Raw genomic sequence first — 20,940 nt, 5'->3', positions numbered from 1 at the left:
GACTGTCTACTGACCTCCTTTTTCTGTTGGAATGAAAAGGGCAGGGACTAGAATTCCACATGGGGAGCTTCGAAAAGAACAGACCTCGCAAATTCATGGGAGTGGAAAGACACAACATCAAAAGCCTGTTACAGGACATGTAAGATTATGAAATAACTTGCATAATGCAATACTTGTATTTTTTAACAAAAATGTAAATATTTACAAAATAAGATCCAAGGTACTTTTTTAAACATCAAGCAAAACATTCTGCAAAGAGACCGCATTGATTTTATTTTATTTTTGATTCTGTTTTTTGTGTTTGTTTTTAATAATGAGTTCTTTTTAAACCATGTCATACATTTCCCATACTGATAGCTCATGATCCATTATACTATAGGCAGGGGGATTTACTATGGGAGGGACGTGCCATACCCGCCACTGCCTCAGCCGGACAGTTCGACCTGGAGCTCCTTGTTCCTGCGCACCTCCGCAGCATGCCTCTCCTAGAAAACATCAGAGGCAGAAGAGGTCAGTCCACGGGGTCCAGGGAAAGAGGAGAGCCCCCCTAGCCTCTGCCGGACATGTTTGGTTAGAAATAACCCAGTGCGGTATCTGTCTAAAGAGGAATTTCTAATGGGATCGTCTTCACTTCACAAGGAAAACGTGGGCCCAAGGAATGTCAGAGTAGAGGAGATGACAAGTATCTTTATTATTCTAGATGACCCCTCCTCATGCGCTGCCCTCGCTTGCTGCTGATCAAACTCTGCAACCAAATGCCTTGAAAATGATAGGCAAGCCTTTACAGAGGAACTGTACCCGAACCCTGGACTTCTAATACTAACAACAACAACAACAGCAACAACACTGTTCTTTGTTTAAATTATGATCAAAAGGTCAAATGATTAATAAAGAAATCTGGAATATATTGACTGCTGTATAAATTCTGAGATTGGCAATAAAATATAACATTGTTGGTTTCTCCATCCTTTTAATTCTTTAGTTCCCTTTCAGGCTATTTTAAGGAGGTCGTGCTTGCCCACAGGCACATTGGGAAACCGAGATCCAGAGAGGCGGCTTTGGTACCAAACCTAAAACCTTGTTTGTGATGGCCCTTCCAAACTCGAGCTGAGCCGTGTTTCCAGTGCTGCCCTGCACTCTCTGGCACACACTGGCATAGTCAGTCTGGGCCAATCATCTTTCCATGACACTTTGAATGTCCAGGGTTCCTAGCCTTGCATCACTGCTGGTTAAGACCGTAAGCATATGCCCTAAGGATGTCACAGCCATCCTTTCCTCATAAAGGCTTTTCATGAGAACAAAAACCAGTGCAATTGCACTGTTCGTATGAACACTTGCATAAATAAAATCTTCCCTTTTAAGGGGCAGTCACATTAACGAAGGCTTGTAAGGACCAGACTTAAAACCTTCTTTTAGGGTTCAAAAGAGACACTACAATAAGTGAGGAAAAACTAAATGTCTGAGGATGAAGGAATGAATCTGTTCACACCATACTTTGTTTTATGTCTCTTTATTCTTCTGCTGTTCTCCTAATTTTCTTGGCCTAATTGTCTATAATTTCTTAGCTCTAATTCTCTGTTCTCATCTTCCTGATTCTTCTCATGGAGCCTAGTAATTCCTCCTTCACAGGAGGCTTGAAGCAATAGAAAAAGTTACAAGAGTTACCTCTCATCGGTCAAAAGCACATTCCTAGGGTAAACAATAAGGAGCGGAGCCATTTACCATGGCAACACATTTTCAAGGTTTCAGGACTAAGAGGGAGGGCCATAGTGCCCAAATGAGACAGACTTTGAGACATGGATTTATTGCCAGCAGACTTGGCAAGTGAAGAACTGGCAGGCTTTCCTTAGGGTGCTTTGTGTTAGTGATCTTGGTAGACACTTGTGACTCTGACCTTGTGCATAACTGTAAAGTTTTAAACTTACTGTCTATTTCCAAAGGCCTTTAGTCTAGTTTGAACTTGCTCTGAGGTAAGTATGAGCTAAATGTGTGCAGTTTGTGTTAGATTCAAGTGAGACTGTTATTGCTGTTAGTCTGAGTAAAAGGAACAAATCAGGCTTTAAACGTCCCTAGTCCACATGGGACAATAGATCTGGCTGTGAAGCATCTCCTAATATACTTTCTATATATCAAAACTGGACAGCTGCTGAGCGGTGGTGGTGCACGCCTTTAATCCCAACACTTGGGAGGCAGAGCCAGGCAGATCTCTATGAGTTCGAGGCCGGCTTGGTCTATAGAGTGAGATCCAGGACAGGCACCAAAACTGCACAGAGAAACCCTGTCTTGAAACCCCTCCCCCCAAAAAATTGTACAGCTAATGAAAAGTCATCTTCCTGACCATCCATGGATATATGTATGCCCATGAAAATACATGGTAATGGGGAGATAGCATAGCTGTTATTGCAGAGGAAATTACAGATGAAAGCAACAGTATTCAGTGTTAACGGCCTGCAAACCTTGCTTGAATAGGGTACCCCATCTGAGAAACATTCCTCTGGTGGGTTGACATCTGAATTATCTATTGTTACAAGCTGTATTTGCTACAATAGCTCATGACAATGGCTTCTGACATCACATGGTTCCAAGCAGGAGAATTCATTTCCTTGGCTGGGTTGGGCTATAAGGTCTTGATGGTGTCTTCTATAGCAGGGCACATTGCATGAAGTTGGTGGATATTTATTTGCACAAGGAACCCTACTATGAAAAGCACTAGCCTTGGGCTGGGAAGTGAACTTTCTAAGGAGGGAACTGATGAAGAAAAGGTGGATCTAGAGTTTTTTAGTTTGTGCTTCTACATTGGATGACCATAGGCACGTAGTTTTGCCTAGCAGTACAAAATGGCGGTTGAATTGAACTTTGAAATGCTAATTATTAGTAATATTATTTATTTTCCATTTAGAAAATTTTAAAATTGCCTTTCTCCTCATATAGTTTCTGGGATTCATTCACAATCATCTTATTATTAAAGCCTATTAACGCTAAGTGTCTGTGCTTACAGGGTTCTGGATTCATTCACAATCATCTTATTATTAAAGCCTATTAACGCTAAGTGTCTGTGCTTACAGGGTTCTGGATTCATTCACAATCGTCTTATTATTAAAGCCTATTAACGCTAAGTGTCTGTGCTTACAGGGTTCTTTACACTACAACACTGAGCATGTGTTTGTCACCTAACATGCATCACAACTGCATCCATATAGATTTGGCTTAGATTGATTTCCTTAATCTTCAAAATATTGTAGTAGAGATTCTGTTAGTCCCATTTTACAGAAAAGAAACCAAGGCACAGGAAGGCTCAATTTCCAAGTTGATATAACTAGCAGGTGGTTAGATTCATCATTAGTTATATATGAACGTGACATGTTTTTTTTCCCTTCAAGTTTAGGCTGTAGGTGGGGGTGGGGGGGTGGGGTGGGGTGGGGTGAGGAAAGTGTCACATACCCTGTACTTCCTCAAAAGTTAAAAATTGGTGGAAGCAGAAAGTTGACTCTAGGGAAAGATTTTCAAAGTAATGTGATTTAATTGGTTTAAATGAGCCCTTCATATACATTGAAAAGTCACAAAGAGAATGAAAAAAAGGCACATGCAGAGAAATGACATTGTTTGGAAATGTGGGGAAATCAGTGCAGATGCAGTGGATTCTACTTTTGCTCAGTTATTGTGAGGCAAAGCTGTAGCACTGTCTTTTTCTCATGCAGATAGTGCCAGCTGGGCTCCTATGAAAACTCAGAAGATGCCGAGACCTTTCTTGTGCTGGAAGACAACAGAGCTTCCAGTGTGAAATGCAGCTTCACAAGAGTAAACACTAGAGTCAGCTTTATTAGTTGGCTTTGGATTTTACTTCTTACTCAAATTAGTAAAGCAACGGGTTTGCTGGAGGCAATCAAAGACTTAATTTGAATTTGAGATAGCTTTAAAAGGAAATTTAGATAACTCTTCTGAGTTTCTAAAAAATATTTTCAGGAATTTTAGTTGGCCTGCTATTTGGGAACTTTATACCAAATTATGAGATGCATACTCCTGTTGTGTTGATGTGATTTTAAATGAAAACGTTGGAGAAGCCAGTGTAGGCCTGCACAGGCAGTGATGTCATCAGCCTGTGGTCCTGATCGACAATCAGAAAACTCCAGCTAGGAGCTCCTAAGGCAGCTGTGAGGCTCTGTCTATCCATGAAGTTCACTAAGGATGCTGTCTATGGAGTTCTCTAAGGATGCTGGCTATGGAGTTCTCTAAGGATGCTGTCTATGGACTTCACTATGGGTGTTGTCTATGGACTTCACTAAGAATGCTGTCTATGGAGTTCACTAAGGATGCTGTCTATGGACTTCACTACGAATGCTATCTATGGAGTTCACTAAGGATGCTGTCTATGGACTTCACTACGGGTGTTGTCTATGCAGTTCACTCAGGATGCTGTCTATGAAGTTCACTAAGGATGTTGTCTATGGAGTTCACTATGGATGTTGTCTATGGAGTTCACTAAAGATGTTGTCTATGGAGTTCACTAAAGATGTTGCCTATGGAGTTCACTCAGGATGTTGTCTATGGAGTTCACTAAGGACTTTCTTCTTTAGTAATATCTACTTTGTTATGCATTTCATATTACTTTGCTAGGTGTACTTAGAGGTCCCGGACAGGCTAGGCCCAAGCACATCTAAATTTACAAAATATTTTCTCTGCAATTCCTCCTCCCCCAACTCTGCTTCAAGGCAAGTGTAGTAGTATTTTGGCACTGTAAACATTACTTTTAAATGAAGACAAGTATGAAAGGTGGCTTTAAGAAAACTTCTGGTCCTCTGAAAAATATGACTTAGAGATTTCTTATTGGAAGTCAAGAAATGTGAAGTCAGTTTCTTTCCCTTCCTTTATTTCTTAATGCTTCTTTAATGTCTGTAAGTATCAAATATAATAAGAACTTGAACTAGATGATCTCAGATAATAATTCTATGAAATTCCATTATCTAAGCTTATTTAAATGCAAGATGATGTCAGCATAATCAGGTTCCTTTCTTTTTATTAATGGTTATGAGTCTGTGGCATAAAAGATAGATTAGAATTAAGCTGAGAGATCTTGTAAAAGTCCTGTTGTCATATATCAAGATGCTGGTGGTCATGGGATCAAGGGTAGTCATGGAGATCACTTCTAATGCTTCTGTTGAGACTGTTTGTCAATGTCTATGATGCAGTAGTCAATGACTAATAAAGACTAACAACTTTGCCGGGCAGTGGTGGCGCACACCTTTAATCCCAGCACTCGGGAGGCAGAGCCAGGCGGATCTCTGTGAGTTCGAGGCCAGCCTGGGCTACCAAGTGAGCTCCAGGAGAGGCGCAAAGCTATGCAGAGAAACCCTGTCTCGAAAAACCAAAAAAAAAAAAAAAAAAAAAAAAAGACTAACAACTTCAGCTGAGAACATAGTTTGGTCTGGGAAAGACTTGCACTCATTCCCACACTCTTGCTTTGTAATCTTGGTCAAATGTAGTAGACTTTCTAAGGAACAGGTTCTTTAGATGTGGAATGAAATAACAATATTTCTTGGTAGCATTGCTGTTTGGATTAAATGTGATCATACATGTGAAAGTTCTTTTGCCTTTATTGAGTAATCAATAATGGCTGGTCACAATCCCTTTCCCCTTCATCAGTTTTTCATCAGACATGTTCAGTAGTTAATTGGTCATGCCAGTGGCACTTGTGAATCAGAACAACAAGAAAATGAATGTAAGTCAGATGAGAAGAATGTAAGGGAACAATACATGTGACGATAAGGATTGAGATCTACACTTATATATCATCAAAGTCACCTCACGGGAAAAAATAATCACAAATCTTATTCTTTTAAGAAAAAAATTACTTTAAGCTATAGCATGTTATGTACTGCTGTTGTCACTAAGATCATGGCTACAAATGCATCAAATGTCGCTGGTTGGATAATTAGATGTAAAATTGCTAACTGTGCAGAGATCACGTCTCTTCCTTGTGGAGTTCTACACTTGTAGTTGGTGAGGGTAAATCTGGTTGTGTGAGCCCTGTGGGGAACTCCTCTGAGTTTTCTTTTGTTGTAATAAGGCAGGATGGCAGGTGGGATGGGTGGAAGGTTCCTCGGGTGGCTCGGGGGTGCAGTAGAGCAGGGAGGGGCCCATCAGACTAGGAAGAAAGCATCTCTTTAATTATTTCTGCTGGGCAAGAGAGGGTGTTTTCCTTAGTATGGGGATGTTGGTGTGTATTGATTTCTACTGACAATAGATAATGGGCAATTCTCTCTCATTTATTTATTTATTTATTAATTTATTATTTTTTAAGACAAGGTCTCACCTATTATGTAGCCCAGTCTGACTTCAAATCCATGGTCCTCCTGCTCGGTCTCCTGAGTGCTGGGATTATAAGTGAGGCCTACTGTGTCTGGCTAGTGAGCATCTTTTTCTACCACTTCCCCTTCCAGGCTTCTGAGCACATAGCAGAGACCCTGTAAATGCTTGCTAAGTGATTAACTCATTAATATGTAATTCCTGAAGTAATTGCCTTTCCAGATGTCAAGTTTCATAAGGGCTTCTGTTACAGGGGCGGCTCCATGCACTCTCAGCATTACACAACTATCACTTTTTTGACTCCATTTAACCAGAAGGCTATATATAGATCGTAGCAAATTTGCTTTGCCCTATTTTAGGAAAGAAGTAGTTTTAATGTTCACAGACATGGACACAACAGAAGATGACTCTCTTTTTTTTTTTTTTTTTTGGTTTTTCGAGACAGGGTTTCTCTGTGTAGCTTTGCGCCTTTCCTGGAGCTCACTCGGTAGCCCAGGCTGGCCTCGAACTCACAGAGATCCTCCTGGCTCTGCCCCCCGAGTGCTGGGATTAAAGGCGTGCGCCACCAACGCCTGGCCCAGAAGATGACTCTTTTTATACCACATCTCTAATTCATTTAAAATATAGCACATAGAAGGAAATTTGGTACTTCCTAGGAGGTCTTCCCATTTCACTGAGGAAATAAAAGATGTTGGCTGTCAGTGGCCAAAGGTTCTATATGATTTGAAAAGTATCCATTTAGCTATGGAATGCCAAAGAAAACCTGGTTCTAGCAATAACATTTGCTGCCCCATATGATGTGAGCCAGAGTAGAATCCTGTTAGCTGAAATTTAAATTGGAATAGGTTGTAGAGTAGTTCTCAAACCTGGGTATATGCTGGAACGGTACAGAAACTGGTGTGGTGGTTTGAATAAAAATGGCCCCATAGGCTCATGAGTTTGAATACTTTGTCTCTAGTTGGTGGAACTATTTGGGAAGGATTAGGAGGTGTGGCCTTGTTGGAGGAGGTGTGTCACTGGGGGTGGACTGTGAGTTTTCAAGAGCCCATGCTATTCTCCTATGTCATGCTCTCTGCCTCATGATCATGGATCCAGATGTAGGCTCAAGATACTGTTTCAGGGCCATATCTGCCTGCCCACTGCCATGCTCCTCAATGGGATGGTCATGGAGTCATGGACTCTAACCATTTAGAACATGAATCCAAAACTGACTTTATTTGTCAGTTGTCTTGGTCATGGTGTTTCATCATGATGACAGAAAAATAACTGAGATGGCTAGGTATCTCCTGGGGTGCTGTAGCTTGATCCCATGAATTAAAAACCCTTCACAGGCTGAATATTTTCAGGGGAATATCAGTTAGAAATGTATGCATGCATGTATGTATGTAAGGGGGCAAGGTCCAACTATGAGAAAAAGGTGCAGAGCATGGGTAAAGATAAAAATACAGAGAGCCAGGTGGTGATGGTGGTACACGCCTTTTATCCCAGCACTTGGGAGGCAGAGACAGGTGGATCTCTGTGAGTTTGAGGTCAGCCTGGTCTACAGAATGAGTCCCAGGACAGCCAGAGTGGTTACACAGAGAAACCCTGTCTCAAAAACCCAAAAACCCAACCTCCCCAAAACAAACAAAAAACCCCAAACAACCCCCCAAACAAAAACAAACAAATAATAACAACAAAACCACACAGAAAAAACTATTTGTTTGTTAAAAGCAACACTTCTAGAAATGCTAGTTGAAGTATGTAAATTTTATGAACTAGTTTACAAATAAAATCAAGAGGGATAAGCTGAAGGTTTGCATGCATGTTAATTCAAAACCAATAGTGCTCCTGGATTGGGAGCGATGCAGACTTCGACGTGCACACTGAAGGTGAGGTTGAGTTAAAGAGTGAGACCAGCATATTGCATCCCTGGTAACTGCACTGGAATATTTTTAGGGCCTAGGATGTGAAGAGAAGGCTGGTACGTTGTTCCAGACTGAATGCATGGCCCTCTGTTCTCTGTGGTACCACTGCTGGTAGGGTAAGCAGGGAGATCCTCTGAAGAGAAGGGTAAATTGAGGAAAATGTGGCTGGGTCAAGATTAGGAAAACAGAGACAACAAAGGGAACTTTGCTGTCCTGGATCTCAGTAAGCACATGCTTAGGTGCCACCACATGTGACCTGTGGTGAGCCAAAGTCCAACTTGAGACATTGGGAGAGGCATGGGAGAGAGGGTGCTGCTTTGAGGGACATGGACTCAACTGCTTATAAATTTGAGAAAGCTGATCTAAAGTTGACCCTCCTGGCTTCTGCCCAGATCCCTAGGACTTGTCTACACATCTTCCAGAGCGCCAGTGTCATACTTCTGTGCTGGAGCCTGCACCCTTTCCCGGGCAGCATTCTCAAAAATCCATGAAGAGCACATCTGACTAAAATGACCTCTGGGAAATAGTACTTTTAAAAGACTTTAGCTGTGTACAGTAGCACATGTCTGCAATTTGAGCTCCGAGTCTGAGGCAGGAGGATTATGAGTTTGAGTGTAAACACTCAACGCTTAGAGGACAATGACAGTATCTCTCTGAAGTTGCAGGGCCTGACCTAATGTAGTTGTGAGAACGGGCTGGAGGGTGGGAATTACAGATGCATCTCAGGGTTGCTAGTTTTCAAGCTTAATTCAGTTTCTGGAAATGGACAAAGCAAAACTGTTCATAGCTCCATTGTGTATTTTTTCAAAGACAAACTTTTGGGAGATGGAGTGTGTGTGTGTGTGTTTATGTTTGCACATGGGCAGGGGGATATGGAAAAATGCCTGAGGACACTAGAACATGATGAAATAGTCCCTCTGCTGTGCTCCATGCTCCAAATTTCCTTACAGATTTTCTTACATGGAGAGGATGGGCTTATGACAAATATTTATGTTGTATTAAATATATATTATTTTAATGAAATATTATTTGTCAATTTTATATTAACATTAAGTATTATAGCATTAATATAATAAGGCTAAATATTAAATATATGCAACTTGGTATTTTTCCAAGACACTGGTTTGTATAGAAGTCATACACATTTGAAGCCAGCCTTCCTGAGTCCACTGTCTGGTGGAACATTTTGACAAGGGCTCCTTGAGGATGTAGAATTCCTTTCTCCACCCAAGGGTCAGGCCACAGTCAAACTACATGATGAGAGCAGCCTGAGGCTGACTGTCCTGCCTTGTTCACAGCACACGGCATGCTCTAGGTGTGCGACACATGGCATGCTCCAGCTGTGCGGCACACGGCATGCTCCAGCTGTGCGGCACACGGCATGCTCCAGCTGTGCGGCACACGGCATGGTCCAGGTGTGCTGCACAGGTGTCCCCCCCCCAGCTGTGCTGCACAGGCATGCCCTCCTCCCCCCACCACACTCAGCATTCTGGTGCCCTTACCTTTTCCTGCAGACGTTCAATGATAGCAGCTAGATTAGCCTCACGGTTTTCCTTGATTTGTTCCATTTTCAGGATCAGCTTCTCCTCCGCCATCTTGCTGAAGTTGTTGTTCTCTTCCAAAGCCTTCTGGAGGACTTCTCGCTCGTGCTCCCTCTTCTCGGCCAATTGTTTCAGCACCTGAGCCTCCTGAGACTGGGGAGGAAACACGTCCATTTATGGTTAGCTGAGTGTTGGCTGGCGCTGCAGCCATGAGCATCGCTGTCCAGCCTGTCCTTGTCTGTAGACTCCAGCACTTTCTACAGTGTGTTGGCGTGGAATGTGGCTCCCTGAGTTTTCAGCTGTCAAGGTTTTGGACAGAGTGTCTTAGAAATAGCACTAACTCTCATTGAGGACTTTCTTTCCCTTCCTTCCTTCCTTCCTTCCTTCCTTCCTTCCTTCCTTCCTTCCTTCCTTCCTTCCTTCCTTCCTCCCTCCCTCCCTCCCTCCCTCCCTTCTTCCTTCCCTCCTTCCTTCCTTTCTTCCTCTCTCTCTCTCTCTCTCTCTCTCTCTCTCTCTCTCTCTCTCTCTTTCTTCCTTTCTTTTTAAATAAGAGGCTGCTGAGCATTTCTGCGACAGGAAGTGCTACAAGGCACCACTGGACCACAACATTCCGTGGGAACCTGAAGAAACTGGGAAAGGCCTGGGCCTGGATTTCCTTTTTCTTCTGCCCCTTTCTCTACCTGACCCCACTGTTTTCTGACCAACCATAGGGTGGGCCCTATAGGAGTCTTTCAACTTTTGTCAGTCAAATTCACTTTCTCTTTTTACTTCACGCCATTCCTTCCCCTCCCACCAGCTATTAATAAATTATCTCGGGTGCTGGAGATATGACTCAGTGGCAAAGGACACCTTGTGCTTTTGAAGCAGACCAGGGTTCAATACCTAGAACCCACACAGCAGCAAGCAGCTGTCTTCAACTCCAGTTCTAGGGAATCTAATGCTCTCTTTTGGCTCCTTGGACACTAAGCAAGTGCATGGTACATAGACATATATGTGGACAAAACATGCGTACACATAAAATACTCCATAGAGACTTGGAACCATTTATATAAATTTAGTGTTTAGTGTCCTTTTGGCCCAAACCAGAAGAAAGCCCTGGTTCCAGTGTCACTCTTCATCTGGACACCCAGAGGAGTTGCTGGGACCTTCAGGAGCGGGAGTAGAGCCATTGGAGTTAGCTGGGTCTTGTTCGTGTTCTCTCTCCTTAGCATCAGCAGGATCTATGGCTCTCTGCAGATGTACCCACTGGAGGCTTGATGATGACAGAGAACCCAGTATCTACCTGCTGAGATCTATTTCCAAGGTTCTTTAGTGAGGCTGAGGAATTTATGCTTTTGATTAACAATCCCAGTGATTCCATTGCTGGTAGGCCACAGTCTACCATTTGCAAGACACACTGGCCATCTTCCCATTTCAGCCTCTGAGTGCCAGGATTAAAGGAATGAGCCTCCATACCTTACAGTATTAAGTTGTGTGTGTGTGTGTGTGTGTGTGTGTGTGTGTGTGTGTGTGTGTGTGTGTGTGTATGTGTGTGTATGTGCCTGCAATCATGTGTGCAAGTGCCCTCCCCTATGCAGGCTTACATGGAGGTCAGAGTTTGGTGTTAGGAGGTAATCCTCAACGATTTCTTCATTTTTATCCATTCACTTATTTTTGAGATGTGGTCTCTTGCTGAACCTGGAGCCTGTCATTTTGTAGACTTGCTGACCACTGAGCTCAGGATCCAGCCACCTGTCTCTGACCCCAGAGTACTGGGGCTCTAGACAAGTGCCTGTATGTAAGCATGGATGCTGGGTAGCTGAACTCAAGTCCTTCGGCTTGTGAAATAAGCATTTTACCCACGGACCAATCTTCCCAGCCCTGGCACTTGCTGTTTAGACAAATCCTTCACTAGGTCATAGCTTAGGGGCTCGGTTTCCTAGTGGCTGTACCCAGCAGGACTGGATAAGAAGTTGATTGGACCACAGACCTGGGTACCAGGTGATTGTAACTAGCAAGGGGCAGGTCTTTTGCTCCACCCTTTGGCATTGTTATAAATAGACCTTTGGAATAAAGTTCTGGGCCTGCGGATAAGGATCCAGGCCCACCTAAGTCTATCCTGTTTTCTCTCTCTTTCTCTCCCTCTCTATTTCTAACTAAGTCTCTTATCCCTCATTCCTCAAGAGTTCCTGGGGTAAATAAGTGTGGGGGCTGGTCCCCCACAGGAGCTCTCCATAATTCTACCAGTGCTGAAAGTCAGACTTAGGACTCCGTTATTGGAGTGTGCTATCAGCTCTTTCTGCCTATAACATCCCTGGCTTTATTCCTTGGAGAAATCAACCCTGAATATGGCTCAGTCTTGCAGTTGAATCATCAAGGAAGAAGATGGGCTTTGGTTCCAGTATTTGAGCAAATAAGCAGCAACTTCAGAAAATTATATAAAGACGTGACCTAAAATGAGGGAGAAGCTGAACAATGGCAACATAGGATCTAAAAAAGTGGAAACATGTTCCTACCTGTGTGTGGGAGTAAAGTTCTCACTGCGTGCTCAAACAGATGCTCCTACTCTGTGCTGTGTTTGGGCAGACTAGCAGGAAGTCGGGTGGGCTGTGTGGGTTTAGAGAGAGGTGGAGATATGGACCCTGGCAAATGTTGTTGCATATGAGTGTTTGAAGACAAGTAATGGCCTTGGAGGATCATGGCTGAGAGAGTGTTTCGGACACAGAAGCTCTCTGAGCACTGAGATGGAGAACTGGGTGAGATGGCGGGCAGCTGGCACAAGGCAGCAGTAAGATACGGCAAATACAGAGCCGAGTCACTCAAATGTGCCATCCGGGGAGACGGGAGAACCCTGTCTACCTCACTGTTTGGGAAACTGAGGCAGATTGCTGGCGAGCACCTTTTGTGCACGCCGTCACATAGAACTCAGGATCACTGGAATAATGATGCGAGAGGTACATGACGCACAGTAATGAAACAGAGAGAAGAGTTATTGTCCATTTAGGAACACTTGAACATTTTGCAAAGAGGTTAATTAGCATCTCTTATACTACTGAGTCTAAGAGTTTAATTACTACACAAATGAACTGGATGATAAATCTGAGTTAACTGGTCTATAAAACTCACTTTACACACACAGAAGAGATTTAAGACCACACTGTAGATGCCACTGGTTTCCCATTTACTTATGAAGCACACATACTCCTGCTACTCTGTCTTCTCGTCCCCTTTCATCATTTGTAGGATATATTACTTGACACCCAGGCCATTCATCAAACATCAAATGCCTCAGTTCAAAAGCACCTCTCCACTAGCAGGCCGAACGCTGCCCTCTAAGCATCGGGGTTTCTGCTAATACTGAAAGAACATTGTTGTCATGGCTAAGGGCAAAAAAAAAAAAAAAAAAAAAAAAAACCACGTGCTCAAATATGACAGCTGAGTGTAGTTGTGTGAAACAAAGACCACAGTGTTCACCGCACCCTGAAAAGCCGGAAGTACAGAAAGGGACTTAAAGCGATGAAAACCTGGAGTTTCATAATGAGCTCTTCTCGTTCTGAAGATGGGGTTGCTGGGGTCCGCCGCACAGGAAAAAGTCTGTGTGCTCTTGCTTGTCAAGAAGACCACATACGAAGATTTTAAGACAGTGAGGCATGCTGGCGTCCTGAATACTGAGCTGTGACCATATGAAAACTACTCCCTTTAGGAAATGCCATTTACCAACTTGAGAGGCCAGCTGCAGATTACAATTCCCAGAAGAATACAAACTTGCCTGGTCGGTCCGAATAGACTGATTAGGAGGAACTCCAATGTGAATGACGTGCTGGAGTATTGCAGAGCTAGGTCCTAATTACAAGTTGTTATCCTCCTTTGTGTGTGACCTAATGTCCTTGAAAGTAGCACTTGGAACCCTTTGAAACGCACCATGAGGTTTCACCAACCCCAAAGCCTCAGACAGGAGTGAGACCTACAGCAGAGGTTTCTCCACTGTGCTCTGACCGGCCTGCTGCATCTTTCCCCTGTGTATTTGAAAAGTGTCTTGATTTATAATTCCATTTGTTTTGCTCCTATAAATCTTAATGAAACTGCTACCATGTTGTAACTTGGTGTTTGGGGAAACCGGAAACTGTGTTCCTGGGCCATAGTCGTTCCTAGCTGACTCAAGAATAAACTCTCTATTACTCTTCATCTAAAGTGAGAGTTATGTTTTGTGTGGCTACAGCACATCGTTGGAGGAGACGGTCACATGTCCTGGAGTTATTGCAGAGTTGGAGGCTCCTCCCCATAAAGACCGAGAGCCGGCGCTGAGGGTTGGCAACCGCGTAAACCGCACCTGGTTCTGACCTCACGGACCTCGTGGTCTGGTAATTTTGTAAGGGAGAAAGAGGGGCCTATTCTAAAACTTTAGGGCTACAAATGAAGAAGTTGAGGCTACCTGGTTTGGCTACTAATGGTTCCTTTCACACCAGTTCATTTAGAGCAAGGAACTCACTTCTCTTTCAGAGGTTTGTAGGTCATTAGAATTCACTTTGCAGTAATGTTATTACACGAATTAACTCTTTTTTTTTTTTTTTTTGGTTTTTCGAGACAGGGTTTCTCTGTGTAGCTTTGCGCCTTTTCCTGGAACTCACTTGGTAGCCCAGGCTGGCCTCGAACTCACAGAGATCTGCCTGCCTCTGCCTCCCAAGTGCTGGGATAAAAGGCGTGCGCCACCACCGCCCGGCTATGAATTAACTCTTTCTGGACAGATTTGAGTTGGGAGCCTTTTAATTTAATCTATTTTAGTGTACAGTTTTATTACGATCATAAGTATCACATTTTCATCTTTTTTTCATAGTATTAATGTTTTTCAAGCCAGTTTTCGTTGGCCTGATCTACTTACATATTTATTATTTATCACCTGGATTATATTATGTATTATGATAAAGACTATTTTATATTTAAAATATTTATGAAATGTACTATGTGGCAGCAGTACTAACCAGGACCACTTTCCTTTGTAAAATCATTTGCTGGACCATAATCTTTGCAAAGGCAGAACTTGGTGCCCTTTATCCAGGACTAGGCGACTGACCCCTCATGGTGCTCCCTATATGTGTGCAGAGTAACTTCCTCCTCCTCCTCACATTATTGAGTGACAGGGGACCTGTTATAAATCCTTTCCACAGAGGAGAGTGCTGGTTAATTTGAGTCACCTGGGAAGAAGGACTCTCAGTCGAGGGGTTACCTCCATCAGATTGGCTGTGGCATGTCTGTGGGGACATTTTCTTGATGAATACCTCCATCAGATTGGCTGTGGCATGTCTGTGGGGACATTTTCTTGAAAGAAGATGAATACCTCCATCAGATTGGCTGTGGACATGTCTGTGTGGCATTTTCTTGATGAATGATTGATGGGGGAGGGTCAGCTGCCAGTGGGTGACACCACCCCTGGGCAGGTGGGCTGGGTTGTATAAGAAAGCAAACTGAGCAAGCCTTTAGGCAGATTCCCTGTGGTCTCTGCTCCAGCTGCTTGAGTTCCTGGCCTGAATTCTCTCAGTGATGGACTGTGACCTGGAAGTGTAAGTCAAATGGCCCCTTCCTCCCCAGGCTGCTTTTGGTCATGGCTTTTTCACACCAGAGAAAACAAACTGGGATGATGGGTAAGAGGATAGAGTTTAGATGACTTGCCCAAGGGCAGCAATTATTGGGTGGAAAGATAGATTCAACTGCAGATATTCTGATAACCACATGTTCTTGGAATGATTGGAAAGACACCTTTAAACACTGTAGATACTGAAGATAATCAGACCATAGGTCACCTGCACTGGGACACGTGGGAAAGAAAAATCACTAACAACAATACTGGAACAGCAGAGTGTGTCGGATCACCCACTTGGGATGTATGGAAGCCTAGATCTGCTGCCTCTTGCTATGTGAATGTTGAATGATTGGGCACAGTGCCTGGATGGCCAAAATGTTAGCATCCATCCCCAAAAGTGGTCAGTTGCAATCTAAAGCCTTTAATTTAAAAAGAAAATGGACACTGATTGCCAGAGGTACTTCAAAAAGGGAGAAAAAGCAAGAAAAATTGCATTCTTTTTAGGGTAAGCTTTTCTATCAGCCAAGCCATGGAGCATTAGTTCTGGCTGGAAGGAGCTTGTGCGGCTCCATCCAAGCTCGTCACCATATGGTCAGGGCTGTGACTGTGCGCAAGTGGCCTAGGGACTTGGGGAAACTGCCAGGGCATTTAATACACAGTACATCTGATCCCCTGTGGAGACATTTGGGTAGCAGCCTTCCAGCCCTGACTTTAGAGAAGCCCATCTGCACAACTCGGGCCCCAGGCCCACAGAGGGCTCCTGGAGTCTCGGGACAGGCCTTAAACATCCTAATAAGTGGTTTTGTGTTTAGAACGTCCTAATAACAATCACTCCTCATACCTCTGCCCATGTCTACTCCTGTATTTACTTGGAGCTAGGATTATGTCAATTTAGTGAGAAAATGCTTACTATCTTAAGATAACTGGGGATAGTGATTGGCGGTAACAACTGACTGTTTACAACAACAGAAAAGTTCTGTTAATACACATGTAAATGCCATGTGATTGTTGGGGAGAATTTTTAAAATTTGGCATGCGTGGGAAAGGAAATAGGACCAGGATAACGTGACTATGTCTGAATTCTGTTTCTCAGTTTTTAGCAGCATTTTAATATTCATTTAGGCTTTTAATATTTATTCATTTGTTTTGCAAGACAGTGTTTATCTGTGTAGCCCTGGCTGTCCTGGAACTCAGAGATCCACTTACCTTGGCCTCCCAAGTGCTGGAATTAAAGGAGTGTGCTACTATTACCCGGCTAGTTTTTATTACCCACATCTAGAAGCATATGTTTTATGCAAAAAATTTCGTATCTCTTTATGGCTTACACAGTGGGGTCTCACCTGGTGTTCCCTCCCAACTTGCCTGTCCACTAGTCTGAACAACTGCCTTCGAAACATGTTCTTTGTGCTTGTCTCTGTGTGTCCTTAGTCATGAAACTGTTTTTTGTTTGTTTTCTAGTCTATAACCTGGGAAGTTACAAGGATTAGACAGTATGTGAACAGAGAACTACTGGAAGCCAGGAAGAAAATGTGGGGCCCTGGGTTCTAAATGTTCCTGTGCTGGCCTTGATAGCACAGTGGAGACATCCCAGCATGGGGCACTCTCCACTTTCTAAGTTTTATGCCAAGGTAAATTCTAGAGAATTTTAAAACGTCAAATATGGGCCATTATTTGGTATCATTTGGAAAAGCAGATGTTAAGTTTTCCCACTGCTTATAGAAGTTGTTAGATCTACCAGTGTGTGGGGATGTTCAGTGGAGTGGCTATGGGCCACAGATGGCTAGTATGATTGGATCTCACTGCAGGGGTAAACCACACTCTCGACTTAAAACAGTATGATAAGAAGAAATGTCTCACTAGAATTTCTCCATGGATCACCCATTGATATGTTTTGAGTATGACTAATTTGAAATATTAACAAAATTAATACAACATGTCTCTGTTTTTTATCTGACCACTAAGAATTTTAAGTGTGTATGTGATTTACTGCATTTCTAATTGGTAACACAGTTTTATGTAGCAGCATGCACACACAGCTCTTTACTTTCTATTTATATAAAAACAACCACATAGGATGCCAGCAGGCAAAAGAACTACACATTCCATTGCACATGAGCTAAATAATTGTCTTGGTTTTTACAGTAACACTATAGGTTTGCAGACATCTATGGATACCTGCGGGTTTGTGTCTCTAAGCTCCACCTGCATCCTTTCCTGGTGAGGTCTTCATTTTCTTTTGCCTCACCTCCAGATTTTGCCTACCCATCTCTCCAGGGCAGTGGTGGGTGAATGGCCTAAGTTTGAGAATCAGTATCACACTCCTGGATCTCCTCAGCCATGGTGAAAACCCGGCTGCAACCTGGTTGCAAGAAAGAGAAGTCCTGTTTCTGCCTGGGTTGTTGTGTTCTTGGAAAGTGACTGGGGACTGAGGGTAACCCAACTTCCCTGGCAGTGCAGCCAAGTAAAAAACACAAGAAGAAATGGCGGCCTGAAAACAGAGTTCGGATGATAACTCAGCGTCATCTCAGTTCAGGGATCCTTATTTCTGCAGGCACTCCTGGACTTTCCAGTCTCACACACACTGTCTCCTTCAGCTAGCGCAGTTGGATTTGGGCTCTTTGTGTGTCCTCACCTGGACACACTGAGATGTATGCATTTGCTGAGGACTCTTTAGAGAGAATTAACAGTTTTTCACATGAGTGCTAATTAAATCAGTACAATCCAACAGAAAACCAAAATCAATGGATGAATGTTTAAGTTGGTACTTTTTCTTAATTAGCTGCACTTCCTCCTAATTAAAAGTCTACTACTAGAACATAATCCACATGGTGATTTCTTCACTGAAAAAATTCCAAATTGCACAAGAAATATAATGGCATATACCATTAAAAAAAAAAGATTCCGATTTTTTTTCTTTTAACATCAAAATTCTGGCTGATTCCATTTGTCAATGTTCATTAGCTACACGGTCAATTTCTAGTTTGATTTGTTTAAATAACTGTTAATAGTTTACTGTTGTCAAGATGTAGGAGTTTTATCAGAACCATTAATTAGTTACTTCAGGGAGTTTTATAAATTAACGCCCAGTTAATTTTTATTATCTCTGTGTTCTTTTTCCTTCAGCCATTTTCTGTGAATTAAGAACAGTGGCTGCAAATGCCATAGCGTACTAACCCATGAAACTGAACTTTGCTTTCTGAATTTTAATTTTGGACCAGTCACTTATTTTATATTCTGAGCTCTGTGCCAACTTTGGATATGTATATGTGTACGTGTTCCATGTATGTCTTCCCGTACTGTGCTGTGTCCATTATACAGAAGATGTCTCTGCTGAGTGAGAACTTAAATTGTTCCAACTACAACAGGCACTACAGAGCCTTAGACAAGACAGCTAGTTACACCTGCAAGTCACAGCAAAAGAGGTTGCAAAAAGTTCAGTCTTGTGTATTCATTTGGGTTAGGAGCTCAGTTTCTGCATTTAAAATATAAATTTATAACAATATTAATAGTTTATAGTATTTAATATATTGGCAGATTTTTTATAGACAACATAAAAAGTATTAAAATGCAGAGTTTCATTTATATAATAAAACAGTGTGTGCAGGATACTCTTAGTGACCACAGGAGTCTAAAATACACCCTGACAAAGCAGACGGGAAATACAGTACAAGGATGAGTTTTGTGAAAGAAGACTTGATGGGAAGAAATGCCTCCATTGGGACAGATGTGTTCAGCCAGACTTTCTTCAGTGCATAGATTTGCTAGCCTGTCTTAATGCCCTCAGATCATTCAAAATATTTATTTTTAATTATACATGTGTGTGGTGGGGTGAAGGTGATATGTGCAATCAAGTGTAGAGGCCTGTGGAAGCCAGAGAGAATAGATTGCCCTGGATCTGGAGTTGCAAGGTACCATGAGTCCGTGGAATGGAACTGGGGTCTTCTATAAGAGTAGTAAGTGCTCTTAACTACTCAGCCATCTCTCCAGCCCCTGCCCTCAAATCTTAATGCTCACAGTTTTCTTAGTATCTTACTGTAGAAAATTAAAGGTGTTGGGGTAGTGCAGGTTCATTCAGGTATCATTGTCTCTGGGAATTTCTGCTTGAAGTGTGTGTGTGTGTGTGTGTGTGTGTGTGTGTGTGTGTATGCACGTGCATACACATGTGTGGGAGTGGAGGGGAAGAAGGAAAAAAGGAGAGACCTTAGAAACTTCTGTGAGTTCAAGGCCAACCTGGTCTACAGAGCAAGTTCCAGGACAGCTGAGGCTACACTGAGAAACCCTGTCTCTGGAAAACAAAACAAAAAAACAAAACAAAACAAAAACTCATGGAGAAAGTTACCTTTCTTCTTTCCTCGGCAGCCTCCAGCTTTTTCTGGATCTCCTCCAGGGACAGGTCTTTCTTCTTTGGAGAAGCTAAGGTTCGTGGAGCTTCTGAGATGGGAGATGGTGGCTTTAAGATCAGCTCAAAAGCCTGGCCGGAGGCACGTTTGTTGATTTGCTTCACCTCCATGTCTATGGAAGGGACATTATGGTAATGGTAAGTAGGCAGTTGAATTAAGTGACTTCTTTAATGACTTGAGTCCACCACTTACACTTATTCTGGGAAATGGAAACCAAGTGCTGCACAGATAATCAGCTCTGTCTTGTTTCCAACATACATGAATTCCCACAGCTCAACTGTGCAGTAAACAGTATAGATGTTTTTGTTGACAAATTTAGTACATTCTGTCATTTGCAACAACAACATGGACAAACCTAGAGTGCATTGTATAAGAGAAAGCTAGGCACAGCATGACAAGATTGCCTGTCCTCCAAAGTACAGAATGTAATGTGCCTGCCAAAGCTGATGGATACTGGGGAGATGTTGGTTAAATAGTACGAAATTTCAGCTAGACAATTAAAATATGTTCACGAGTGTCCTAGTGTGCTTTCTGTCGCTGTGACAAAACACCATGACCAAAACAACTTTGGAGGAAAGGGTATATTTGGCTTACAATTCCACATCACCATCTGTCCCTGAGGGAAGCTAGGGCAAGGACTTAAGCAGAAACTTGGAGGCTGCAGCTGAAGCAGAGACCATGGAGGGACACTGCTCACTAGCTTCCTTTCCATGGATTGCCCAGCTTGTTTTTTCATACAATCCAAGAACATGGTCACACTACCTACCCATAGCTGGCTGTACCCTCCTACATCAATCAAGAAAATTCCACATAGACATGTGCACATGCCAATGTGATGGAGTCAATCTCCAATTGAGCTTTCCTCTTCCTAGGTGACTCTGGATTGTGTCAAGCTGACAAAAACCTCAACCAGTACAATGTGATCTACAGTGATAATAATAACGTATTGTGTTATTTTTACATTTAAAAATTATTAGCATATGTTCATTGTACAGAATTATGGGTGTGATTATGACTTTTTCAAATTTTCTCATCATGCACTTTGTTTATAATTGTCCCCCTATGGCCCTCTCTTGTCTTTCTCTGTCTCCCTCTGGTTGGTCTCCTTCTTCCCAAATATCCCTGATGGGAATGTCTTTCTGTATGCTGTGAATGTGTTGCTCTGATTTGGTTGATAAATGAAACACTGATTGGCCAGTAGCCAGGCAGGAAATATAACATAGGCGGGGTAA

At 42.7% G+C, this 20,940-nt stretch overlaps 1 protein-coding gene across 1 annotated transcript in view; it reads right to left on the bottom strand.

The window, feature by feature from the left end:
* Positions 1-300: 300 nt before the first annotated feature.
* Positions 301-20,940, bottom strand: part of Stmn2 (stathmin 2) — a 52,985-nt gene continuing 32,345 nt past the window's right edge. The window contains exons 3-5 of the mRNA XM_006977889.4: positions 19,648-19,820; positions 9,713-9,904; positions 301-485 (exon numbers count right to left, since the gene is read on the bottom strand). Of these exons, the coding sequence (XP_006977951.1) occupies positions 426-485; positions 9,713-9,904; positions 19,648-19,820 (425 nt within the window). The 3' untranslated portion in view covers positions 301-425. The remainder of the gene's footprint in view (positions 486-9,712; positions 9,905-19,647; positions 19,821-20,940) is intronic.

The sequence above is a fragment of the Peromyscus maniculatus genome, chromosome 2 (genome assembly GCF_049852395.1).
Source record: "Peromyscus maniculatus bairdii isolate BWxNUB_F1_BW_parent chromosome 2, HU_Pman_BW_mat_3.1, whole genome shotgun sequence".
NCBI lineage: Eukaryota > Metazoa > Chordata > Mammalia > Rodentia > Cricetidae > Peromyscus > Peromyscus maniculatus.
This window is presented reverse-complemented; position numbering and strand designations above follow the sequence as displayed.